Source organism: Jaculus jaculus, chromosome 1 (assembly GCF_020740685.1).
Source record: "Jaculus jaculus isolate mJacJac1 chromosome 1, mJacJac1.mat.Y.cur, whole genome shotgun sequence".
NCBI lineage: Eukaryota > Metazoa > Chordata > Mammalia > Rodentia > Dipodidae > Jaculus > Jaculus jaculus.
The window spans coordinates 171621029-171647489 of record NC_059102.1 but is presented as its reverse complement, the minus strand read 5'-3'; the positions used below and the strand labels follow the sequence as shown (position 1 = coordinate 171647489).

At 48.6% G+C, this 26461-nt stretch overlaps 2 protein-coding genes across 2 annotated transcripts; one reads left to right on the top strand and one right to left on the bottom strand.

The window, feature by feature from the left end:
* The first annotated feature begins 1253 nt into the window (after window positions 1-1253).
* On the top strand, window positions 1254-9324 carry Smtnl1 (smoothelin like 1). Its single transcript, XM_045141048.1, has 7 exons — window positions 1254-1919; window positions 2780-2912; window positions 3032-3083; window positions 4009-4161; window positions 4346-4460; window positions 4596-4747; window positions 8868-9324. Exons 1-7 carry the CDS (start codon window positions 1254-1256, stop codon window positions 9010-9012), a joined length of 1416 nt encoding a protein of 471 aa, XP_044996983.1. The 3' UTR covers window positions 9013-9324.
* A 1533-nt stretch (window positions 9325-10857) lies between these two features.
* On the bottom strand, window positions 10858-26380 carry Ube2l6 (ubiquitin conjugating enzyme E2 L6). The gene is made up of 4 exons (XM_004667726.2): window positions 26331-26380; window positions 17740-17832; window positions 13932-14118; window positions 10858-12001 (listed from the first exon to the last, which is right to left on the bottom strand). The coding sequence occupies exons 1-4, from the start codon at window positions 26355-26357 to the stop codon at window positions 11850-11852; spliced, it is 459 nt and encodes a 152-aa protein (XP_004667783.2). The 5' UTR covers window positions 26358-26380; the 3' UTR covers window positions 10858-11849.
* Window positions 26381-26461: the final 81 nt, after the last annotated feature.

Sequence of the window (26461 nt, the reverse complement as noted above, 5' to 3'; positions counted from 1 at the left end):
ATATATATATATATATAAAATCTGCCTCTCTCTAATAATATTTTTTAAAAAATACAAAGTCATCCGAGCATGGTGATGTATTCCTTTAATCTCAGCCCTTGAGAGACAGAGGCAAAATGATTGCTATGAGGTTGAGGCCATCCTGGGTCTACAGAATGAGCTTAACGTCAGCCTAGGCTAGAGTGAGACCCTACCATGAAAAAAAAAAGGACAAGGTCATTTTCTTCTACGTAACAAGTAGGAGGGATGTACTTTAAAGGTCATATTTATTTATTTGCAAGGACAGAAAGAGACAGAGAATAGGCATACCAGAGCCTCTTGCCACTGTAAAATGAACTCCAGGCACATGTGCCACTTTGTGCATCTGGCTTTATGTGGGTTCAGGGGACTTGAACCCAGGCCATCAGGCTTTGCAAAGAAACACCTTAACCACTGAGCCATGCCTCTAGCCCCTAAAGGGCATATCTTATGCCCAGACCTTTCCTCTCTTTTCCTGCTTCCTGGGTGCTATGAGTGGAACAGCTTTCCTCCATCATGCCTTTCCACCATGATGTTCCATGCCTGTACTCTAAGCACTTGGGAGGTGGAGATAAAAGTATCAAAAATTCAAGGACTGGGCTGGAGAGATGGCTTAGCAGTTAAGCGCTTGCCTGTGAAGCCTAAAGGACCCCGGTTTGAGGCTCGATTCCCCAGGACCCACGTTAGCCAAATGCACAAGGGGGCGCACGCGTCTGGAGTTCGTTTGCAAAGGCTGGAAGCCCTGGTGCACCCATTCCCTCTCTGTCTGTCTCTTTCTCTCCCTCTCTCTCTGTCACTCTCAAATAAAGAAATAAAAATGACAAAAAATATTTTTAAAAAAAGAAAGAAAAAAAATTCAAGTTCATCCTTGGCTACATAGCCAGCTTGTGCTACATGAGGTCCTGTCTCATAAAAACAAATAATAATATAAAAGAAAAGAGATCAAGTATATATAACTCAATGTTCTCCAAAGATATAACCCACAGAAGGGTGTTGGTAGACAGACACAACATCAAGTCAGTGTAGCCCAACTGCCCCCCGGTAGGGGAAGAGGCACTCTCCATGTTACTAAGCCTTCATGTTACAGAGGGAGAATGGACGTGTGAATGTCATGTCTGAGCAGGACTGAACCACCCATGCCTTGACTCCCAGGCCAGAGTTCTTGGAAGACAGGGCCTTTTCCTCACGTGGAGATAAAGGATATGACCAAGCTGTTGTGTCTTTTCTGTCCAGATATGGAGCAGAAGGAAGGGAAGCCCTCTGAGGATGGGACCATGGTGGCCCCAACCACAAAAGACTGTGGGACACCAGGAGCTGAGGCCCCTGCTGAGGAGACAATCAAAGGCACAGCTGAAACAACCATCACAGAAGGGCCTCCAGGTGGGGCAAGAGAACAGGGAACAGCAGCATTGGAAGATGGCATTTCAGCGGAATCCCATGGGGTATTAAATGGGTCAGAAGAGGCCAAGGTGGAACTGAAGAAAGAGGCAGGTGAGAAAGAGGAAGCCAAGGGTGACTTTGTAGAAGAGGCAGATGGCCAGGAAGAGGCCACGGTGACTTCTCAGGAGGAGACTGACAGGAAAGAAGAGACCAAACATGAACCTGGGGAGGTGAAGGAAAAAGAAGAGGCCACACTGGCCCCAGAGAAACAGCAGGCTGACGAGAAAGAAGTCCATCTTGACTCTAAAAAGAAAGCTGACGTGAATGATAAAGCCACTCCTGAACCCGAAGAGGCCGTAGGGGAGGAGACTACTGACAGAGACTCCAAGACTGACTCTGAGAAGAAAGTTGATGTGAGAGATGAGGTCAAGGCCCAACCTCAGGAGGGTGATGAGAATGAGGCCAAAAGTGGTGCAAAGGCATTGCTGGTGAGTGAGACAAAAAAGAGATTCTTGGGGCTGGCGAGATGGCTTAGCAGCTAAGGCTCTTGCCTGTGAAGCCAAAGGACCCAGGTTTGATTCCCCAGTACCCACGTAAACCAGATGCAGAAGGGGTGCATGCATCTGGAGTTCATTTGCAGTGTCTAGAGGCCCTGGTGTGCCCATTCTCTCTCTGTCTGTCTCCTCTCTATCTCTCTGCTTACAAATAAATAAAAAAATTTAAAAAGAAAATAAAAAAGAGATTATTGAATCTTCTGTTCCCCAGGAAGCAAGCCCCTCCTGTTTTTTCCTGTGTGTGTTTTTCCATGACTGAGACAAAACATCTGAGCAAATCACCTTGAAGGCAAGCTCGTGGTTTTCTGTCCGTGGTCGCTGACTCTCTGCTGCTTGTAGGCCTGTGGTGAGGCAGAAACAATGGCAGAGGAGCTTACCTCATGTCAGCCAGAAAATGGGAAATATAAAGAGAGTCTGGGCACAAAATATGCCCTTCAAAGTCATATGTCCCATGATTTACTTCCTCTAACTAGGCTCTTCCTCCTAAAAACTCATTCAGGTATGAACTCATTAATGGATAAATCTACTGATGAGGTTAGAGGCCCTCAAAATCCAGTTACCTCTCAAAAGAGCTACCAGCTGGAACCAAGCCTTCAGACAGGAGCCTTTGCGAAGGAGGGGAGGATGGGAGTATGTCCTATCCAGACCATAACACCTTGGGAACATCTAGTCTTCCTCCCATTGACATCAAGGGCTTGGGGTTGGGTTAGGAAACAGGGATGCAGAACTGTGGATCAGGTTGCCTTCTAGATCTTTCTGATGTTCTCACAAAGCCTTGGGCAGCTGCTTGTGTGACTGTATGCCCACACAGATCCTGTTCATTCCAGGAGCCAGGGAGTCCTGTGGAAGAAAAGGCACAGGATGTGGAGAAAGAGTTGGAGGAAGGGGCAGCAGTGAGTCCCAGCTCCCCTGAGGAGGGGCCCAAGAGCCCCACAGATGAAAATCACAGCTTCAGCCCAGGTAAGGAGAGCCCAGGGGCCCACAGCACGCTGCTGGGTAACCCTGGGGGAGAAAGAAGCGAAGAGCCCCAGCTACAGTGGGTAGCCTCAGCTCTCACCATCCCAATTCCTCCCGTCCAGATGAGCTGGACCCAGATTCAGTGGCTTCCGGAGAGACCAGTCCTTCCGCCAGGTATTGTCAAGCCCTGGAGTTTCAGCTCCAATTCCCTCTACCTACTGCTTCCTTCATATTCAGGCATCGTCTCTGTCTGGGCTTCCTCAGCACCTGATTTCAAGAGATTCCAGGATTCCTGCCTTTGGCCTGCTATCCCAGGGCAGAGCCAGGGACACCCGTGGAGTGCGAGGCAGAAGGGAGCATGGACCACCTCCCTCTCCATGGAAGCCTCTTCTCCTGCATGCATGACTCTCCTCCACAGATAACCAAGTGTCACTCATACGAGCGCAATCAAAGAATCTGGGTTTGAACTGGGCCTCTGCTGCCATTTCCTGGCATTGTGACCTTGGCCATGTCGCTTAACCACTTCTCAGCTGGGAATAGCAACCCTACCCTCTCCACAGGATTACTTTGAATAAAGCACCTGAGGGTGGTGCCTGGAGCCCGGCAGGTGCCAGATAGCCAACCTTATGCCTGCCATCACACAACTTTAGTCACTGGTGCATGCACACAGCCGTGTGGCGGGCACAGCCAGGGGCTCTACCCTCACTTTCGGGAGGCCTTAGATTCATCCTATCAGGTAGGCATTCTTGTCCCATTTTAAAGCTGTAAAAACAAAGGCTCTAAGAAACCATGAGGCAGTCCCAAGAGCGCACAATAAATGAGAACAAAGGCAGAATACAAACTCAGGTCAGAACTCAGACACGCTCCACTTCTGCCCCTAGGGCCTGAGCAGAGCTCGTGCGCCCTGACTGGCGCAGTTTTCCCTCTCTCAGCTCTCAGGGCTGGGCCCAAGGTGAGTGCGCATCAGCCGTGCGCTACAGCAGCGCACGCCCTGCGCGGCGCGGTGACTTTGACTCCTGAGCGCCAGCCCACAGCTCCACCCCGGGCCTGTAGGATGGTCCCAGCCCCTTCTCACCCTTCTCCTGACCTCTCTGTGTAGTGAGTCTTCGCCCAGCGATGCGCCCCAGAGTCCCGAGGAAGCCCCTCCCTCAGAGAAGAAGGGGAGGGCACCGGAGCGCAGGGTGCCGGCCCCGGCCCGGCCCCGGGGACCCCGTGCACAGAACCGCAAAGCCATCGTGGACAAGTTCGGCGGGTAGGGCTCGGGAAGGGGCTGCGCTGGTTGTCACTTGGGTCTGTGGGTGGGATACGGGGACGAAGGCCCGAGGGCGGGTTGGGGACCACGCAAACCACACTGCTGGGGCCTGGGGTACCTCACGATGGCGATTTGTGGTCTCTGGCCTCACTGGCCCGGCCTGAACGCCCCTTTCCCCCCGCAGGGCAGCCTCGGGCCCCACTGCCCTGTTCCGGAACAAGACTGCCGCCGGGGCGGCCATCGGCGGGGTCAAGAGCATGCTCTTGGAGTGGTGCCGGGCCATGACGAGAAACTATGAGGTGGGCGCGGCGTGGGGACACAAGGGACAGGGGCTCCCTTTCCCCAGGGCAGTAACGTCTGTACCCATTGGAAGGGGCAGAGTCCAGGTCCTGGGGCAGAGGGTCACCGAGGTCCTCCACTCCCGCCCGCCGCAGCACGTGGACATCCAGAACTTCTCCTCCAGCTGGAGCAGCGGCATGGCCTTCTGCGCGCTCATCCACAGGTTCTTCCCCGAAGCCTTCGACTACGCGACGCTGGACCCCGCGGAGCGCAGGCACAACTTCACCCTGGCCTTCTCCACCGCCGAGTAAGCCACAGCCACCACGGCAGAGCCAGAAGCTGGGAGGGCGGCCTCAGAGGAAGGGACAGGGTCAGACGGGTCCTGCGGCCACGCACCCCTGTATGGCACACAGATTTTTATGAACACCGGGTGCTTCCTCAAGCCCTGGAGACACAGTCATAGGTTCAACAGAACCTATGTAGCTTGGGCTCACATTGTAAATGGAGAGACGTCGTGAGCACCCTCCTAGAAGGGACATGTAATAGCAGGGCTGATAGCTGCGGTAAAGAAAACTCAGGCAGGTCCCGGCATAGGGAGGCCGGGTGCTGCTGGTTTTGGACAAGGGGACATACAGAAGGGATCAGAGTCCAACTCTGCTGTTGTCAGCTGTGTGGCCTGGGGCCTGCTCCTTTAATTAAGTTCCTATAGCAGTGCCTAATTCACAGTAAGCACTTCAAAAACAGCTTGGCACTATTACTCTATTTTACTGGATGGTATCACAGCTGTGGCATTACTATTGACTTTGGATCCTGGAAGGGAATTATTTCTGAGATCCACAGACCTGCAAGCAGTGGTGGCTGAAGAAACTGAGGCAAAGAAAGATGCAGCTTCCAGGGCTGGGTGTGGTGACCCACGTCTATAGTCCTAGCACTCAGGGGGCAGAAGCGAGAGGATCTCCAGTTCAGCTCACCTGAGCTATGTAGTGAGAATTATCTCAAAACAAGCAGAAAACATGGCTGCCGAGGTGGAAGCCAAGAGGAACGTTTCCCATAAGATCACGTGGTCTTTCTAGCCTGGTGAAGGATGCTAGGGAGACTTCTAGACCACTTCTGAACGCTGATGGAGACAGGGATATGTAGAGGGTGCCAGAAATGCAGGCAACTCAGCGCCCCGTGGTCAGGTGCACAGCTGAAGCCCTGGGTGGGACACAGTGGCACATCCCTGTGATCCCAGCAATCGGAGGCTGAGGCAGGAGCATTGCTGAGAGTTCTAGGTCGGTCTGAGCTACATAGTAAGACCCCATCTCAAGCAAAAGCAAGAGCCTGGGGAGGTAGCACAGTTGGTGGAGGGCTTGCCTGGCACACCGGAAGCCCTGGGTTTCCCCCCAGCTCCACACAACCCAAGCACGCGGTGCTTACTTGTAATCCCAGTCCTTGGGAGGTGAGGACAAGATCAAAAGTTGAAGATCATCCGCAGCTTGAACTCAGCAAAGTGAGTTCAAGGCTAGCCTGGGGTTACAGGAAACCCTCACTAATTGAAGTACTTACTTGAGTAATTAAAGTTTTAGGACCAGGAACAAGTTTGTAGGGAATGTTAGAACTTGGAAAGTTTTCTCTCTATTCTAGTCCAGGCCCCATCAGCAAAATGACAATGTTAATATTGATCCACACTTCTCAGCAATTATTTTTACAGCAGATTTTTTTCAAAACATTAAGTGAATGGGCCACATATTAAACAGATTAAAGGAGACCTTTTAGGTTAGGAGGAGCTCAGTGCCCCACCCTCTGTCCCACGGTCTCTGAGGTATGTCCATAGGACCAGAGGACAACAAAGATGCCATTTTATTTTATCTTATTTTAGGGTTTTTTTTTTCCTGTTTAGTGAGATGATCAGATATACTTGTTTGAAGATTGGATAATTCAAATCCACCCAAAGAAGCCATCTTAAAAGCATTAGATTCTAGTCTGGGGCATAACTAATAGTAGGAGCTTGTTTAACATGTATATCTTTAGGTTGAATCCCAAATGCCACAAAGAACCCCCCCCCCCCAAAATCAAACAGTGTTACAGAAGGTCCCTTCCAACTTCACACTGTCCTGCCCTAGGATGGATGAGTGTTCTGGATGGGAAGATAAAATCAGGTACAGCATGTCCCAGGACAGCCCAGCAGCACCTTCGAGGATGAGAACAAGCTAGGAATCAAGTAGTAGCCACAGGCATCTACTAAAGCTTTGCTTGGATGGCCTCATTTGATTTCCACAGGAGTTATGTGAGCAGAAGGGTTAGGGATTTCCTAGGTCCTACAGGTGGCTGTAGGGTGAGTTTCAAATGGCCTTTGAGCATCAGAAGACCAAGCAGCCATGCACTAGGCCAATATCCTTGTGGTGGAGGGCACAGGCCACTGTCCTCTGCTGACAGCTGCCTGGCCTCTGGTTCCCAGCCAGGCAGAACCACACACAGGTAGAATAAACGGAGGGTGGCTACAGGCTGCAGGAAGCACCAGGCAGATAAAGAGGAAGGAGGCTGGGAGGATGTACAAAAATGGGAGCATGGAGAATCAAATATGAGGTGCCTGGGTTTGGACCCTGACTCCTTCCTAGCTCTGTGGCTTTTCTGGAAGCTTCTTTCACAGGATTTGGTGTGAAGATTAAGTGCAAAAAATAAGGGGCCTCTGCCGCAGCTATCACACCTACCTGTGCTATTCCAGAACTCTCCTGACATTCCTAAAGCCCTGTGATGTAGGAAAGTATTAGAGAGGACCCAGTGGGCTCCAGGAGAAATCCTCCTTTGCTCCAAGGCTGTAGCATGGGGAGAGAGTACCCTGGCCCACACCAATGGGGCTGAGGTCACTAGATCAGCCACAGGGAGCTTGCTTGTCCCATTCTTCGAAACCCTCCAGTCTTTGTTCCTCTCCCAGCCCCCAGGCCAGTGGCTTGGATTTCAGCCCAGCTGCTGCAGCCTCAAGAAAGGATTTCCACTGGGGCTCTGGGGCTCCTACTTGCAGCTGGGGACTGCTGAGACCTAACTTCAGAACAAGGTGCCAAAGGCACCGGGCAGGCCTGGGGTTGAGTCCTAGCTGTCACATGCTTTCACGGTGGGCAACAAACCAAACAGCTCTGAGTCTTGGCTCCCCTTCTGCTTATTAAAGATAAAGAGTAGTAAATGAGACCATCAAGTGGAGTCATCTGATAAGGAACCTGGCACTGGGGCAGGGAGGCCCAAGCTGTGATTAGCACACTTTATCAGCCTCAGCAAAGCCAGGAGTATCAAATGGCTTCAAAGTACAGCTGAAAAGTTAGAAAAAGAGGACTTGCTGGATTCCATGCAGCTTCTCCATGAGAGTTTGACTCCAGGGCCTTTGCAAGTGCTGTTTTTTTCTATCCAGCATCTTTATGCCAGTTCACTCTAAGAAGCCTTCTTCTAGCACCCTATTAAAAAAATAACAGCCTGGCCGGGCGTGGTGGCACATTGCCTTTAATCCCAGAATTTGGGAGGCAGAGGTGGGAGGATTGCCATGAGTTCGAGACAACCCTGAGACTACATAGTGCATTCCAGCTTGGACTAGAGTGAGACCCTACCTTGAAAAACCAAAAAATAAAAATAAATTTAAAAAAAGCTTTAACTCTCAAAAAAATAAAAACAGCCGGGTGTAGTGGCGCACGCCTTTAATCCCAGCACTCGGGAGGCAGAGGTAGGAGGATTGCTGTGAGTTCGAGGCCATCCTGAGATTCCATAGTGAATTCCAGGTCAGCCTGGGCTAGAGTGAGACCCTACCTCGAAACACCCCCCAAAAATAAATACATTAAAAAATCAGCCTGAATAAATAAATAAATACCAGCCTGCCTTCTTCTGTAACAGAGTGGCCCTTTCCCTCCTTGTTGTTCTCCCACAGCCTTTCACTGTCTGATGTTCCATCTGCTTCATGTGTTTGATCACAACTGGTCTCCCGTCACTATAATGTCAGTGCCGTGAGAACAGTGATGTTTCAGCTATTCCCAAAGCTTGGGAGACTGTCTGGCACACAGTAGGCTGTTGATAAGTACTCGAGGCCTGAATGATTGAAACTCCTTGGTGTGCTTCAAGCCAGCACTCTGGCTAGGATTCATGCTTTTCCTGAGGGAACTGCCTAGCAGGAGCTCCTACATCCAGACGACAGATGTATGTTCATATGAAAGAAGAGGTTAATGCAGGCCACAGACAAGAAGTTCTCTTCCTATGTGAGCATGTAGGAACCCATAATGCACTGAAAATGTGGATCCCTGCCGGCTTGGTCACAACTGCTGGGTCGTGGAGGGAGGCTTAGTTACCTCACTGGTACAGTGGGGTAGTAGACGTGGTGGGCTTCACCTTGCTCCTGCCCACACATCTCCTTGATTCCCCCATCCCTCACTTTAGTCCTCTGCTCCTTAATTCTGCCCACCCTTCAGGAAACTGGCTGACTGTGCCCAGCTGCTGGAGGTGGATGACATGGTACGGCTGGCAGTGCCCGACTCCAAGTGTGTCTACACTTATATTCAGGAGCTATACCGCAGCCTCGTGCAAAAAGGACTGGTGAAGACCAAGAAGAAATGAGTGGACTGGCCATGTGGGTAGAGGCAACAGGATCCAGCTGATGGTGTTGGCTTCAAGGTCCTTTCTTCTTCACCAGGCAACAGAACCTGGACCAGGAAGGGGACAGGTGGCATCAGTCTCAATGACATTAATAGTACTTTTCCAAAACCCACCTTGTTCCTCTATGATCTCTACTGGCCAAGAATTCAATAGGCAGTGGCTAAAAGTAAAAATTTTAAAACCTAGCATCGGGACTGGAGAGATGGCTTAGCAGTTAAGGCTTTGCCTGCAAAGCCAAAGGACCTCAGTTGGATTCCCCAGGACCCACGTAAACCAGATGCACAAGGGGGTGCATGTGTCTGGAGTTCGTTTGCAGTGGCTGGAGGCTCTGGCACACCAATTCTCTCTCCTTCTTTCTCTCCCTCAAATAAATAAATAAATAAATAAATAAAAATAAAGTTAAAAAAAAAAAAAAAGCCTAGTGAGCCGGCCGTGGTGGCACATGCCTTTAATCCCAGCACTTGGGAGGCAGGGCTAGGAGGATCACTGTGAGTTCGAAAGCCAGCGGTTTCCATCCTCCTCCAAGGCACCCAGGTCGTCAATCTCTCCCACAGTGGCTGAAGTTTTGCCTTCTATTGTTTCTTTGTTCCTCAGGGATAAACCTGAGCTGGGTGTACTTTCCTGCTAACAATCCAGTCTGGCTTCATTGGCCATTTGGTGTGTGCTTACTGATGAAAGTGGCTCATGGACAAACAGAAAAATCCACCAGGCCTGGTGGTGCAGACCTGTGATCCCAGCTGCTTGGAAGGCTGAGGCAGAAAGGTCACAAGTTCAAGGCCTTCTTGGACTACAGAGCTGAGTTCAAGGCCAGCTTGGGCAATTTAGTGAGGATGCTGTCTCAAAAATTGGAGACTGGGGGATGGAGAGATGGCTTAATGGTTAAGACACTTGCCTGCAAAGCCTAAGGACCCATGTTCAACGCTCCCCATCTGACATAAACCAGAGGCATGCACAAGGTGGCACATGTATCTGGAGTTTGATTACAGTGGTTGGAGGCGCTGGCACACCAATTATCTCACTTGCTCTCTCACATAAAACAAAAGAGCTGGCCAGTCCACTGGGCTTGTCTAAAAAACAATGGGGGTCTGGGAAGATTGCTCGCACTTGCCATGCAAGCATGAGCACCTGGATTCAGGTCCCCAGTACGCACATAAAAGCTGGATGGTGTGGTGCACGGCAGGAGTCCTAGTGCACCTATGCACCTAAGTGGAGAAGGGAGGCGGAGACACTTCCCAGAGGCGTGAGGGCCAGCGATCCCGGTGAATGCAACAGCGAACAACATAAGAGATGCTGCCTTAAACAAGATGGAAGGCAAAGACGGACATTCTAAGATGTCCTGACTTCCACATCGTGGTACACGCATACCCAGGCTCACACAATGTGCACCCACATACACACACACACACACCCCTCCAACCACCAAAAAAGGGCTAGAGATACAGCCCAGTTGGCAGAGGACTTGCCTGGCATGTGCAAGGGCCTGTGTTTAATCCGTATCGGGAAGGAAAGGGGATCAACCAGGCCGCCATGGGTATGAGATGAAGAGTGGATTCTGCCTTGACTAGCAGAGTGGACACACAGCCCACTGATGTACCTGTGCTTTAACAGTGGAGAAGTTACTTCTATGGATCTTTTGAAGCCACCTGGCCAAGCACAGCCAATTCTCTCATGGCCAGAATTGCTTATAGTATCAGTAGGGTAACCACAGGACATTGAGTCTCACCTTTTGTCTGATGACAGCTACATCCCCAGCACCTTCTTGTCTGATGGATCCACCCAGTCCTCTCATGGGAAACAGCTGATCTCTAGAATGCATCTATGAATTTAATGACCAACCAAGTACATGGCTCATGTGGAGCCCTCTGGACTGGAAGGTACATATTTCACAGCCTGAGGCTCAGCCCCTAGAATTGTAATCTGTCAGAAGAGCGAGCCATCCCCAAACAATGAGTCAGATTTCTAGATGGAGGTCAGATTCTTCATTTTGAGATTCATCAATGGAAAAAGGTTTAGTACTTGTGGTAGTCTGAATGGATGTCCCCCAATAGATTCAGTTTTATTAAAGCTACTTAGATCTCCAGCCTGGCTGAAGGAGGTGTCACTGTGGGCAGATCCTTGGGTCCAGCCCGAAGGTACGTTTGGGGGCAAAGCTGGAATTCCAGTTTAAAGGTATGCAGAATGCTGGAGCTCTGCCTGGGGTTCCTGGAGTGTGCTTGCTTATGGTGCTGGTGGTGGTATTTCTCTCTGCATGGACCTGTGCAAGGGGGCCGGCTTCTTCTGCCATTATGGAATTTCCTTTGGATCTGTAAGCGTCACATGGATGGTGTGTTTCCTATAAACTGTCTGGTTTGGAAGTTCATCCCAGCAATGAAGCTGACTGTGACAGTACCCAAAGCTGTGCATGCTGATTTCAATTGTTCAGTAGCAAATCTGACGCCTTCCATATGCCCCACCTCCCACCCATATCCCCACCTTTCTCTGCCCCTTATTTCCTGGGTCCTGGGAGATTCTGGTTTCCTGCCAGCTGTCTTGGAAAGTGACCAGTGATGGAGCTGGAGAACTGGCCTCCAACAACTGCAAACCTAAACTTCACTAACTTTGAGGGAGGCAAAGGGCATGGAAAGGGTATACCAGTAGTCAGGTGACTGGGAAATTATTTCATATGCCCCCCTACACACACACACACATTTGTAACTAGTTAGCTATGAAGGGAAGCTTGGGTATGGCACAGCAACCAAGGGGCTCTGGCCCCAGTCCATGTCATCTGTGCACCAGGCAAAGAAGGCTCAGAGCCAGAATTAGGAAGGACGACCCACTCCAAACTGCAGTGTGAACTCTTCAGCCTTCCTCTTGAACTTCTCCGGGTCCTGGGTCAACAGGTCAGCGAGTTCCATTCGCACAGGCTCCCCCAGATTCGGTCTGTTCACCAGTATGATCAGGGCCTCTAAGACTGGGAAGAGAAGACAGAAAAGGATATCAGGATCAAGGGAACCCTTGGAGGAGGCAAGGGCTATGCATTATCAGATCCCTCTGAAAACCCACACTTGTCCCCCAGGGGGCTGCAAGGAGACTCCATGTCTTAGGATAACTAGACAGCTAAATCAGATGCCCTTCGTTTTTTAGGAAAGATACTCAAAATTCTGGCTCATTAGATCAGTGGTGCTATCCTCCCTCCCTCAACCTCTTCACTGTATACAGGGTCTTGCTTGTAGCCCAGGCTATTCTCAAACTCCAGCTCCTCCTTCCTCCACATCTCAAATGCTGGGCCTATAAGCATAGCCTACAGGCATGCCCCACCATGCCAGGCTCAAGCAACTATGTGCCGAAGCTCCTTATGAGCAAGTGAGGTTTCAGAACCTCACCCTTACTGTAGCAAGAACACTCTGATTTCTGCTATACCGGAATCTCAAAAACACTTATTCTGGAGAAAGGGGTTATAAGGCTATATTGGAAAGCACTACTGCTCCTATGGATTTTAATTTTTCAAGGATGCTTTCAGGAGGCTCTGAAGAGATGGCATAGTGGTTAAGGCACTTGCCAACAAAGCCAAAGGACCCAGGTTTGACTCAGTACCCAAGCCAGATGCACAACGTGGTGCATGCTTCTGGCAGTGGTTTGCAGTAGCAGAAGGCCTTGGTGTGCCCAAACCCATTCTCTCTCTCTGTTCTCTTTCAAATAATAAAATATTTCTTAAAAGGGGCTCCTGAGGGCTGGAAAGATGGCTTAGCAGTTAAGGTGCTTGCTTGCAAAGCCTAAGGACCCATGTTCGACTCTCCAGATCCCACATAAGCCAGGTGCACAAAGGCAAGGCAAGTGCAAGGTCGCACATGCCCAGTAGGTGGTGGAACCATCTCGAGTTCGATTGGAGTGGCTGAGGCCCTGGCATGCCAGTTTTCTTTATCTTTAAAAAAAAAAAAAAGGCTTCTGAATAGATCCAAACACAGAATGGCATGATTAAGTCTATAGGTTTGAAAGCCAAGTTGTCTAATATGGTCACCACCACTCATGTGTTATTTAAATTAAAAAAAAAATTTGAGAGAAAGAGAGAATATGGGCATGCTAGGGCCTTCAGTCACTGGGAATGAACTCCAGATACCTTCATCACTGTGTGTCTGGCTTATGTGGGACCTGGAGATTCAAACATGCATTCTTAGGCTTCCCACTAAGCCATCTCTCCAGCCCTTAAATTTAAATTTTAATTAAAATTCATTACAACTAAAAATTCACTTCTTCATTTGCCTCAGACACATGTGGACTACCATGTTGGACAGTAGAGCCATATTCAGCCAGTGCTGCAGAAAGAGCTATTGGGAAGCCAGGCGTGGTGGCACATGCCTTTAATCCCAGCACTCAGGAGGCAGAGGTAGGAGGATTGTCTTGAGTTTGAGGCCACCCTGGGACTCCATAGTGAATTCCTGGTCAGCCTGGGCTAGAGTGAGACCCTGCCTTAAAAAACCAAAAATAAAAGAAAGTGTTATTGGACAACACTGCTCTAGATCCAGCCCACTCTGCCCCTTGCGAGCTATAGAACCTTGGGCAACCACTCCACCTCTCCCATGCCTCAGCGTGACTTTATCTATCAGAGCGAATGGTAGGACTACCCCACGGGATGGGTGAGTGGCCATCCTACCCCATCTCCCTCTGAGGCCAAGATGCCTTCTCTCCCATGAACTGTGACCCAAGTTCTCCTGTCACACCTGCTGAGGTGTGGGAACAGAGATAGGAGCAGGCCAGCCCAACCAGAGTCTCAGAAAACATATCTCCATCCAAGAGGTGGTTCACTTCAGACTCAAATATTTATCTCTTCTAGGCCTGTAGCCCAAGCCCATGCGGAAGCCACTCTTGCATCAGTCCCTCCTCTGGGTAAGACCCAGCCCTACCTTGACAGATCTTGGTGTGAGGCTTCCAGTTCTCTTTGCTGATGAGGGGCATGCACACCTGCCCATCCTCACTCACATTGGGGTGGTAGATCTTGGTGGTGAATCTCACCGTGGGGGGCTTCAGTGGGTAGTCCTTAGGGAAGTTGATGCACACACTGAAGGCCCTGAGGTGGTATGGAGGTTGGTCCTATGCAGAGAGAAGCAGTCCTGCTGTATTGAGGACACAGTTCCCCTGAAAGACTCCATCCCTCCCAGGACCATAGGATGGCCTTCCCACCGCCATTCCCTATCCCAGCTGTCCTCTGCTTCGTTCCTATGAAGACCGTGAGAATTTGGCAGTTGAGCCAGGGGTTAGAGGATGCACAGAATGTTACAAAAGCACTAGCCTGCCAGTCCAAAAAAAAACCAAAAAACTGACCCTGCAACACCCTATTGCTGAAGACTCCACATACTTGGGCTGCAAGGCCACTGAGAAATCCTGCTGGAACTGAACTGAAAACCTCCTCCATGTGGACCAGCTGACAGAAAGCTGGAAGAAGCCATTCTGCACGCAGTTCAATGGGAGAAAGAGAAATCACCAGTAAAGATACTCAACAGTGGACACTGCAAGCCTTATATTTGGCCAGCCAGGCCAAATGAGCCAATGTGTGCAATAATGGCATGTCTGTCTTGCTGGAAACCAACAGCCCTCTAATTGGACTGGAGGCCTGCTCCATGAGAGGGAATACATCCCTGATACTGAAAACTTAAAAGAGAGGTAGTCATGAGCCCTAAGGGTGTGACGTCTGCTAAATGTATATACTATGCTCACCAAGCTGCCCAGTAAGCATTTCTCTTAATCTTAATGCTTATACTCTTATACTAATGCTACTCTCACTTTTGGTAGAGAATCTTCTCTTTTCAGATGGCAGTGACCTTGGGATGACTCAGAAGACATCATGGTACTGGAAAGAAGTGACCGGAGTGCTCAGCACTGCAATATCTCTATCACACCTTCCAAGGCTCAGGGTCCATTGTGGAAGAGGTGGCAGAAAGAATGTAAGAGCCAAAGGAAGGGTAGGACTCCTTACAACATGCTCCCCCCAGACACAAAATGGCCTGAATATCCATGACCTCACAGTGTCTGACACTACCTACACAAGACCATCATAATAGAAGGAAAAGATGATGACATCAAAATAAAAGACTGATTGAGAGGGGGAGGGGATATGATGGAGAGTGGAGTTTCAAAGGGGAAAGTAGGGGGAGGGAGGGCATTACCATGGGATATTTATTATAATCATGGAAGTTGTTAATAAAAATATAATAATAAAAATAACAAAAGAAATCTGACCCTGGGTTTTGCTACTCACTAGTGGTGTGACCTTGGGGAAAATAACATAATCTTTTGTCTACACCGGGATAACTGAACTTCTTAGGGCTCAGATGAGGGTGAGGTGAATTAGTTTATATAAATGCTCAGAACAGAGCCTGGCACACAGTAAGCACTATGTATGTGATAAGGATGAAAACCAAGACAATCAACATCTCTATTTTCAGACGAAGACACTCATGTTCAGTGTATGTAAGTAATATCCAGGGCCACCAGTGGCTGGGGTGGGAACCTAAAACTTGACTTTATGTCCTCATACATGGCTTACTCTGTACCTCAGAAAGGAGAACCCTAGAACTTAGGTGACATTTGCACGGAGCTTAGGGACCTTCAAGCTGGTTACAAAGTCCCAAGTCCTCTTGGAACTTTCTTTTTTTTGGTTTGTTTGATTTGGTTTTTTGAGGAGGGTCTCGCTGTAGCCCAGACTGACCTAGAATTCACTAGGTAGTCTCAGACTGGCCTTGAACTCACAGTGATTCTCCTACTGCTGCCTCCCAAATGCTGAGATGAAGTGTGCCACCACGCCCAGCTCAGAACCTTTTTATTGAAATGACAGGGCAAAGACAAGCAGACTGCCAGTAGTTAAGTAGGGTCAAGGAGTTTGTTCTGTTTGGATGGTGCCAGGGTTGGAACCCACGGCCTCATGTGCTAGGTGCAAACTAAGCCACACCTATAGCACAATGTCAAGGGTTTAACTGAGCTCTCCCACCCTAGCAGAAGGCAGAAAGGAAAGCACACTTGGGTGCGATGAGATAAGACATGAAACAACTTTTGGGAAGATAAAGAAAATATCCAGCTCTTCTGGTTTTGATAGCCAGAAAAGGTTGGACCTGTGAGGCAAGGACAAGGCCCAGATTGGGTCATCCAGGCAGGATGGTGGCATCTGTATTCCTGTCCACAGGCTTCTTTTTTGCTAAGCTTCATGGTCTTAACAGCAGGTGGAGGTTGCCGACAAAGCTGGAAGCTCTGGGGCCTGCCCCAACACTGCCTCGAGTTGCTATGTGATGTTGAACTTCTCCAGAAATCAAGTTTCATCCCTTTTAAATTAAGAAGGAGGACCAAAGGAAGTTCATATGACATCTCATGGTTAACTAGCAAGAGTCCTACTGCCTTCCAAGCTTACAATTAAATAAAAATGTTTGCCATATATATATATATATATATATATATATATATATATTTTTTTTTTTTTTTGAGGTAGGGTTTCACTCTAGTCCAAGCTAACCTGGAATTCACTATGTAGTCTCAGGGTGGCCTTGAACTCATAGTGATCTTCCCACCTCTGCCTCCCAAATGCTGGGATTAAAGGTATGCACCACCATGCCTGGCTTATTTACTGTATTTTTAAGTAAGATTTGTAAATTGCACTTTTCGTGCACTGGTTAAGACAGAATACTCCAGGACAGGGATGCAGCTCAGTAGTAAGGTTCATGGCTTAGTACATGTGAAGTCCTGGGTTCAAATTTCTGCAATGAAAACAGAACAAGAGAAAAGCTTGGGAGGCTGAGACAGGAATATTACCATGAGTTCAAGGCCAGCATGGGCTACAGGCTGTGTCTTCTTAGCCTACAGAAAAAAAGAAAGCAAAGGAAAAGAAATTCTGGAAAGAACACTGAGTTCCTGTCCCATTACATTATTACTGGTGACCATGGACAAGCTCCTTATCCACATAGGTGTCCAGTTCCCAGTGTGTCAAAGATGTCCTTCTCACTGGATGGATGTGAGGGTTCCTTATACCTCACATCATGTTCTTCAAACCTGGGCGCCAGGCTCCTCCCCAGGCAGCTGGTGCTGAGGAAGGACCAGGCCTGCTGGTTCCTCCCTCTGGGCTGAGGAGGAAGATGAGCGTACGACGACTCAAAAACCTCTCCTGGCCACCGGAGAAAAACCACACTGAGTTGGAGTCTTTTTGAAGCAGGAACTCGCAAAAAAACTCGCTTTATTGCTATGAGCAGTTGCCTATATCATGTTGGGGATGAAGGCGGGGATTTTAGGACGGGGAGGAGGGGGAGGTAAGGGCCAATAGTAAACTGTAACTATTGAAATGGTAATTACAATTACCACGGGAAAGTGGCAGGTCAGAAGCCATTAGGCGTCTTGCTGAGTCATAGCTGGCCAGAGACAGGTTGCCAAACTTTAGCTAGGCTCAGGAAGTTCCACTAGGCCTCACGCCCGGGCCTTTCAGGGCCCAACACCTGGGGACTGTCTATGATGGTGAAAATCTCTCCAAAGGGCCCACATAGCTGAAAGCCACCATGTTTGAAGTGACAGCAGAGCCACCTTGATGAGCTGAGTCTCTGTGGGGCAAGCTGACTGCTTATTCCCAAGGTCTTTGCTGGTTGTCCTTCCCTGAGGGTCAGCCATGGTCTCCCTGAAGGCTTCACCAGGCCCTCCAGGGCCTAGTAGGTGCCTGTCCTGGTCTGGGTGCATACTCACAGGCAGGAGTGCATGCCACACCAGCACATTGGCATCCTCACTGGACAGGTGCCCCAGGTAGGGGGGAGGCTGCTTCAGAAGCTCTTCCAGCTCCTGTGGGGAATACAGCAAATGACAGTGGGCCCAATACTCATGACCCCGCCCTCCCCAGCAAATCCAATCAGAAGCACAGAGCACAAGTCGCAGCTCCCCAAGCTTCCAGTGAACTCTCTGGTTGGAACCTCACCACAACTCCATAGGTCTTACTGAACAGAGTAGTTGATCCCTCCCAGGGTGAGGAGTAACTGGAAGAAACTCTCTTGGGAGCCCCCCTCTTTTATTTCTGAAAGCAAGATACTTACCTCTTTCCTCTTGCCCTCTTTCTCGAGAGCCACTGGTCCTGATTCCCTCCCCACCCCTCTGTTCCATAAGTATGGGTGAGTGCTTAACACACACACACACACACAAAATGCACTGGCAAGAGAGCAGCGAATACACCACACATCCTTCCAGCTCCTCGAAGCCAGGCCTGGGGTAAGGGGATGATTCAGGTCAACCATAGCCAAATGATGCTGTCATGCAGGATAGCAAGGGGCCAAGGAGTGATTCGTCTTCCCCAGAGTCACCTGGCCATCACTGAATTCTGAGGAATTTGCTGACCATCCCCTGCTAACCCTTGACGGAGACAGAGCCCAGGGCTCAGAGACTTCTCTGGAGTGATGGAGGAAACATGACTACAAAACGTAAAGAAAATGGGTAGACAGAGCACCAGGAAGAGCAGAGGTGCACTCTGAGATGGACCACACAGAGAAGCATCAGGCAGAGGGCCCAGATAGAACAAGTGTGTGCAGGTGTCCAGTGGGCATTAGTGGTTATCATGGGGAAAAAGTGGTCAGGTACATTTGGGAAAACTAAGCTAAACAGGTGTTTCGCTCTTCACAGCAGAATATCCCAAAGGTTTTCACGTGTGTGCGTGTGTGTACATGTGTGGCGGTCAGAGGACAACCTCAGGCTGCTGGTCCTCTCCTTTCACCTGGCTTTGAGACAGGGTCTCTCTTGTCATGTTGCTGCTAAGTCCAGACCAGCTGGTCCGTGAGCTTTGAGATTCTCCTGACTCTGCCACATGCACGTTTATAGAAGCGTACACAGCAATCCAGTTTTTTACTTAGGTTCTGGGGTTCTGAGCTCTGGTGGTCAGGTTTACAAAGCAAGTGCCTTTAACCACTGAACCATTTCCCTGCCCCGTTGACTTTTTTGTTTGTTTGTTTTTAGTAGTGGGAATGGACCCCAGGGTCTTGCATACTGGGAAAGTGCCTTACCACTCAAGTTTCACACCTAGCACTCCCCGGGCAGTATAACCCAAGACAAGCGCCTACAACCTACAATGCTTCTCAAATGTGTGTGACCAAAGAACCCCAACCACCTTGGGATACAGCCAATCGGATTCCAGATCTCATTTTGAGCAGGAAGGGGATAAAAAACATTCATGGGCAGTTCACGGCCCTCTGGAAGAATGGATGGGTATAAACTAGTGGTTCTCATCCAGGGACAATTTTACCTGCCAAAGGACATTTGCCAATATTTAAAAGCATTTTTTGTTTCTTGGTTTTTCAAAGTATGGTCTCACTCTAGCCCAGGCTGACCTGGAATTCACTATGTAGTCGCAGGGTGACCTCAAACTCACGGTGATCCTCCTACCTGTGCCTCCTCAGTGCTAGGATTAAAGGTGTGCACCACCATACTTGTCTTTTAGGAGCATTTTTAATGGTCACAGATGGACAATTGCTACTACAGTTCAGTAGGTAAAAGTACAGAAATGCTGATGAAACATCCTACAAAAAATTATCTGACCCCACATGTCAATAGTCAGGAGGTTGAGAAACCCTTGTGTAAACAAATGCAGATAGAAACTTCAGAAACCCAGTGAGGTTGTGAAGGGGTCCTTTACCACTATGGGCCATCTGAACTTTCTCTCTCCCCAATAAGTAAGCAGCCCCTACATGTCTCTGTCTTCTCAGCCTATACTCTATTCACACCCACAAACTCCCTCATGTGCCCAGCCTATGATCCCCCTCATTTATCTATTACATCAAACTACAGGCCTATGCTAATGTAAAATCTGGTTTCAGTACCCTCCGAACTTTGGTTGAGAATTAAGGCCAAGTCAGGCATGGTGGTACATGCCTTTAATCCCAGCCCTCAGGAGGCTGAGGTAGGAAGATCACTGTGAGTTTGAGGCCACCTGAGACTACATAGTAAATTCTAGCTCAGCCTAGGCTAGAGTGAGACCCTACTTAGAAAAACAAACAAACAAACAAACAAACAAACAAACAAACAAACAAACAAAGAATTAAGGTCATGACAGAACAGAGATACAGAACGGACATCTTCTAGAAGGTCTAAATTCAATCCCCAGGACCACATAAACCAGACATGGTGATGCATGCTTGTAATCTCAACACCCCCGGGGGGAGGAGATAGGAGGATCAAAAGTTCAAGCTACATAAGTTCAAGGACAGCCTGGACTATATAGCCCTTGTCTCAAAAAGCCGGGAGGTGTGGACAGATGGCTTAGCAGTTAAGGCACTTGTCTGTGAAGCCTAAGGACCCAGGGTTGATTCGCCAGTACCCAGATACACATGGTAGAGCATGCTTCTGGAATTCGTTTGCAGTGGCTAGAGGCCCTAGCCCGCCCATTCTCTCTCTATCTCCTCCCCCCTCAAATAAATAAACAAACATTAAAAACAAAAAACAAAAAACAGAGGACTGGAGAGATGGCTCAGCAGTCAAAGCCATTCACTTGCAAAACCTGTTGGTCCAAGTTCAATTCCCCAGAACCCACATAAAGCCAGATGCACAATGTGGTTCACGCATCTAGAGTTGGTTTCTAGGAGCAAGAGGTCCTGGTGAGCCCATATTCACTCACTCATGCTCTCTCATAAATAAAAGTATTTAAAAAAAAATAGCATGGACCTGCCAGGCATGATGGCACATGCCTCAAATCCCAGCACTTGGGAGGCAGAGGTAGAAGGATCACCACCAGTTCAAAGCCACCCTACACTGTGAATTCCAAGTCAGCATGGGCTAAAGTGAAACCCTACCTCGAAAAAAAGAAAAGGAAAGGAAAAAAAGCATGGACCTTTTCTATGCCTTACTACACCTAGAAGTGCTTGAGCTTTGTCCCTGGTGGTCATTTCCGACATGACTTTCCCAAAGTCTGACAAGGTTCAAACCCAAGTTGCAACACACAACTCTTTCCCAAAGTCTGCTAGGAAGTCACCTGCCTTGGAAAAACAGAAAATGAAACCAGAGAGGCCAGTAAAAGGCCTGTGGGTGGGCGGGCATGGTGGCACATGACTTTCATCCCAGCACTTGGGAGGCAGAGATAGGAGGATCTATGTGAGTTTGAGGACATCATGGGACTAATGTGAGACCCTACCACAATAAATAAACCAAAACTTAAAAAAAAAAAAAAAAAAGCCTGTGGGTGGGAGTCACATCAGCCTGGGTTCAAATCCTAACCCTATCCTTGAGATATTTTCTCGAAACCTCAGTTTCCTCCTCTATGAAACACTCCTTAGCTCAGAGTTGCTGTGAGAACTAGATGAAATAAAGGATGAAAACTGTCTGGTATCTAAGGGCACTAGGGCAGTAAGCACCAGTCTCATTCTTCTCCCTGCCTCACTTTGTACTTTCTTTAAAAAAATTAAATTTGGGCCAGAAGTGATGGTGCATGCCTTTAATCCCAGCACTTGGGAGGCAGAGGTAAGAGGGTCGCTGAGAGTTTGAGGCCACCCTGAGACTGGACCAGACCAAAAAAAAATTAAATTTGGGCTGGAAGGGTAGCTTAAGATTAAGGTATTTGCCTGCAAAGCTAAAGGACCCAGGTTCAATTCCCAGGACCCACATTAGCCAGATGCACAAGGGGGTGCACGTGTCTGGAGTTTGTTTGCAGTGGCTGGAGGCCCTGACACACCCATTCTCTCCGTCTGTCTGTCTGTCTGTCTGTCTGTCTCTTTCTCTCTCTCTCCCTCTTTATAAAAAGAAACAAAAGAAAAAAATAAATTTATTTACAAGAGTGAGAGAGAGGGAGGGAGAGAGAGAAAATTGAGTATAGCATGCCAGGGCCTCCTGGTGCCACAAATGAACCCAGACAAATGCTCCATTTTGTGCATCTGGCTTTACATGGGTAGTGTGAAATTGAACCCGGGCTGACAAGCTTTACAAGCAAGTACATTTAACCACTGAGCCATTTTTCAGCCCCCACTTTAGGCTGAGCCTGCTCAGGACTTCTTGGTCTGAGAGCATTTTCTTTTCAAAGCCTGCAGGCAGCATCCATCCTCTGTCCCTTTTCCTGTCAGCTTCCCCTTCCAGTATTTAGATGGGGGGAGGCACTTCTGGGAGACTCAAAGCCTGGAGATGTCAGCCCCATAGCACCAGGATTGCTTGTCCTCCATTTATCTTCAGTCTTGGCTTCAAACACCCCTGCTTTCCTCTTATGGACACTGCCCCCTTTCCATCCTTTAAGACCTGATTTCAAATTGCAATCTGCAGATAAATGGCAAAAGTGCTAGGAAGAAATGGTCAGGCCTAACCCAAACATCTATATTGCCTCCTCCAAGATTCAAGGAACATCCTGAAAGAGGGAGCAAGAAGAATGTAAGAGGCTAGGTGTGATGGTGTAGGCCTTTAATCCCAGCACTCTGGAGGCAGAGGTAAGGGGATTGCTTTGAGTTCAAGGCCAGCCTAGAACTACAGAGTGAGTTCAGGTCAGCCTGGGATAGAGTGAGACTCTACTTCAAAAACCAAAACAAAACAAAAAAAGAATGGAAATTCTTGGGCTGGAGAGATGGATTAGCAGTTAAGCGCTTGCCTGTGAAGCCTAAGGACCCTGGTTCGAGGCTCGATTCCCCAGTACCCACGTAAGCCAGATGCACGGGGTGGTGCATGCATCTGGAGTTTGTTTGCAGTAGCCTCTTTGTCTGTTGCTCTCAAATAAATAAAATAAAATAAAATTTATTTGAAAAAATAAGGAATGGAAATTCTTGTGGTTGGAGAGATGGTTCAGCAGTTAAAAGTGCTTACTAGCAAAGCCTTATGGCCCAGGTTCAATTCCCCAGTACCTACATAAAGCCAGATGCACAAAGTGACACATGAATCTGGCTTAGCAGTTAAGGCACTTGCCTGCGAAGACAAAGGACCCCAGTTCAATTCCCCAGGATCCACATAAGCCAGATGCACAAAGTGGTGCATGCATCTGGAGTTCATTTGCTGCAACTGGATGCCCTGGCATGCCCATTCTTTTTCTATGTACCTCTTTCTTACAAATAAATAGATAAATAAATAAATAAAAGGTTTTTAAACAAAAGAATATAAGAGCCAGAGAATGGGAATGCTATGTAATGCTGTCTACTGGATAGGATATAACCATTACGCTTATGAGGTCACAGCATTTGTGGTGTCCGTGCACAAGATTGGGCCTGTCAACATTCCAACAGAGATGAGGTAAGGACTTGTGATCCCACTCCTCCTCTGGGCACTATTAGCTATTCATGGTTGCTGGAGGAAGTAGAGTCATGTTCTTCAGTAGTCAGCTACCCACACACCAGTAAGTAGCCCCCACTCATGCTCTTACAAGCAACCTAATTTAACGCAGTAGACCACACACACACACAAAAGGAGCCAGACATGATGGCACACACCTTTAATCCCCACTCAAGAGGCAGAAGCAAAAGGACCGCTGTGAGTTCAAGGCCAGCCTGGGACTACAGAATGAGTGCCAGGTCAGCCTGGGCTAAAGTGAAACCCTACCTCAAAAAAATAAACAAAAATAACAATAATAAAATGAAACAAATAAAAGCGGGCAGGGGAAATGGCTTAGCCATTAAAGGTGCTTGTTGGCACATTTGCAGGCCCTAGGTTCAATTCCGCAGCCACCCACGTAAAGCTAGATGGGCGTTCGTTTGCACCGGCAGGGGACACTAGTATCCTCCTTCCTGCTTTCCTCCCCACACACGCAAATAAATACATAAAACTTAAAAAAACATGCAAGTAGAAGAACAGATTAATGAGGGTGAAAAGGCCGAAGTGAGGCCAGGGGAAGAGATTGAGGAAAGGAAAGGTGGAGGGAAGGCTAATCAAAATCTAAGATGTCATCAAAATATCATATGGAAACCTATTTTGTTGGACAATGGGACACTCAGGAGCCATACATTGTTACTAGAAATTTTTCAGTGTAACGGATGGGATACCTTCCAGTGAGTTGTTGGCCAGGGAAATACCTGATGCCCCCAAAGAATTACAGGCCATTGTCAAGGCCCTTGGTTTTCCAACAGGAATAGATGGTAAGACCCTATTGCTGAAGACTCCACATACTTGGGATGCAAGGTCACTGAGAAATCCTGCTGAAGCTGAGCTGAAAACCTCATCCATGTAGACCAGCTGACAAGAAAGCTGGGAAAGCCACGTTGCATGCTGTTCAATGGGAAAGAAATCACCAGTGAAGATATTCAACAGTGGACACTGCAAGCGTTCGATTTGGCCAGCCAGGCCAAATGAGCCAATGGGTGCAATAGTGGCTGGTCTGTTATGGGGGAAACCAGTTGCCCTCTAATTTGACTGGGAGGGAATACATCCCTGATACTGAAAACCTACAGCAGGGGTAGTCATGAGCCATAGGGGTGTAACATCTGCTGCTGTCTGGCTAAATGTATATTCTATGTTCATCAAACTGCCCAGTAAGCACTTCTCTTACTGTTCATACCCATATATTAATGCTACTCACACTTTTGTTTAGAGAAGATTCTCTTTTCAGATGGCAGTGACCTTGGGATGACTCAGAAGACATCATGGTGCTGAGAGTGACAGAGTGCTCAGCACTGCAATATCTCTAGCACACCTTCCAGGGCTCAGGGTCCATTGCAGAAGAGGTGGCGGAAAGAATGTAAGAGCCAAAGGAAGGGTAGGACTCCTTACAACGTGCTCCTCTAGACATAAAATGGCCTGGATATCCATGACCTCACAGTGCCTGACACTACCTACACAAGACCATAATAATAGGAGGAAAAGATGATAACATCAGGGCTGGAGAGATGGCTTAGCAGTTAAGCGCTTGCCTGTGAAGCCTAAGGACCCCGGTTCGAGGCTCGGTTCCCCAGGTCCCAGTTAGCCAGATGCACAAGGGGGCACACGCGTCTGGAGTTCATTTGCAGAGGCTGGAAGCCCTGGCGCGCCCATTCTCTCTCTCTCCCTCTAACTGTATTTCTCTCTGTCTGTCGCTCTCAAATAAAAAAAAAAAATTTTAAAAAAAGGATGATAACATCAAAATAAAAGAGAGACTGATTGAGAGTGGGAGGGGATTTGATAGAGAGTGGAGTTTCAAAAGGGAAAGTGAGGGGAGGAGAAGGAGGGAATTACCCTGGGATATTGTTTACAATCATGGAAGTTGTCAATAAAAAATTAATTAATTAAAAAAAAATAGTGGGCTGAGGAAATGGCTCAGTGGTTAAATACACTTGCTTGCAAAGCCTGCAAGCTGAGATTCAGTACCCAAATGCCTACATAAATCCACATAAGGTGGTATGAGTCTTGAGTTTGTTTGCAGCATCAAGAGGCCCTGGCCTATCCATTGTCTGTTCTGATTTTGCCTCACAAATAAATACTACAAAGAAAGACGTCAGATGTGGTGTGGCGCATGCCTTTAATCCCTGCACTTAGGATACAGAGGTAGGAGGACAGTCGAGAGTTCAAGGCCACCCTGAGACTACAATGGTGAATTCCAGGTCAGCCTGGGCTAGAGTGAAACCCTACCTCGAAGAAGGAAAAAAAAAAAAAAAAAGGAATGAATGAAAAGGAGGGAGGGAGGGAGGGACACATACATGTAGGAAAAGGATTGGTTAGGAAAAAGAAGGGTTTAGCTAAAGGTGGATAAGAAGGATAAGAGAACACAACGGGAATCCGGTGGTGGATATGGTCAAAATGCATACATTATAATTATACACATGTATAATTGAAACTATCAAGAATTTAAAAAGACATCTTTGGTAGGAATGAAACAGATGAATGAACAGGAATGATTCCTGTTCCTTTCTGCCCCATACCCCCTGGCCTTGGACCAGGCAATCAGCTGTAGAGGGAATGCATGTACTCCAGGAGTACAGTATAAATTGGTGGTTCTCATCCAGGACCCCCTCCCTCAGCATCCGGTTTCTCAAGACTCTAGAAATGTGGGTATCAAATTATAGGGATGGCTGTAGCATCCAAGACAAGGACCTTGTCCGCGTATCTTAAGCACATAAACTACCCAGTCAAAGAATCCTTGTCAACGTAGGTTTCCCGCGGCAGAAATGAAACTGAAACCAACTGGAGGGGAGCTAGCTCGCCCTCACCCCCAGTACAGCCCAGGAAGCTGGGGACGATCTCAGCTTTGCGTTCCCACCCCACCTCCCAAACTACAGCTCTGGTGCTCCCCCCACCCCGCCTCTGCGGAGAGGACGCGGGCTGCCAAGGCTTCCACCTGCCCTGGTACCCAACGAAACCAAAGCGCCCGTAGTGGATGGGCCGCGTAGGGCCTGGGGCCGGGGTGAGGGAGGCGCGGGGAAGGGTCACCCTACCTTCGCCACTCGCTTGCAGGCGCTCATCTGGGTGCGAGTACCGGGCTCCCGCAGACCGACTCCCGCAGACCGACTCCCGCCCGGCCCGCGAGCCTCGCGCCGGAGCCCCGCCCCCGCCGCCCCGCCCCCGG

Excerpts from the sequence above, each read along its gene's own strand:
- Smtnl1 (XM_045141048.1), top strand. The coding sequence starts at position 1,254 with ATGGAGCAGAAGGAAGGGAAGCCCTCTGAGGATGGGACCATGGTGGCC. Across the intron at positions 1,920-2,779 it reads AAAAGAGATTCTTGGGGCTG|GAGCCAGGGAGTCCTGTGGA; the intron begins GCGAGATGGCTT and ends TGTTCATTCCAG. Across the intron at positions 4,162-4,345 it reads ATCGTGGACAAGTTCGGCGG|GGCAGCCTCGGGCCCCACTG; the intron begins GTAGGGCTCGGG and ends TTCCCCCCGCAG.
- Ube2l6 (XM_004667726.2), bottom strand. The coding sequence starts at position 26,357 with ATGAGCGCCTGCAAGCGAGTGGCGAAG. Across the intron at positions 17,833-26,330 it reads CCTGCAAGCGAGTGGCGAAG|GAGCTGGAAGAGCTTCTGAA; the intron begins GTAGGGTGACCC and ends TATTCCCCACAG. Across the intron at positions 12,002-13,931 it reads TCACACCAAGATCTGTCAAG|TCTTAGAGGCCCTGATCATA; the intron begins GTAGGGCTGGGT and ends TTCTCTTCCCAG.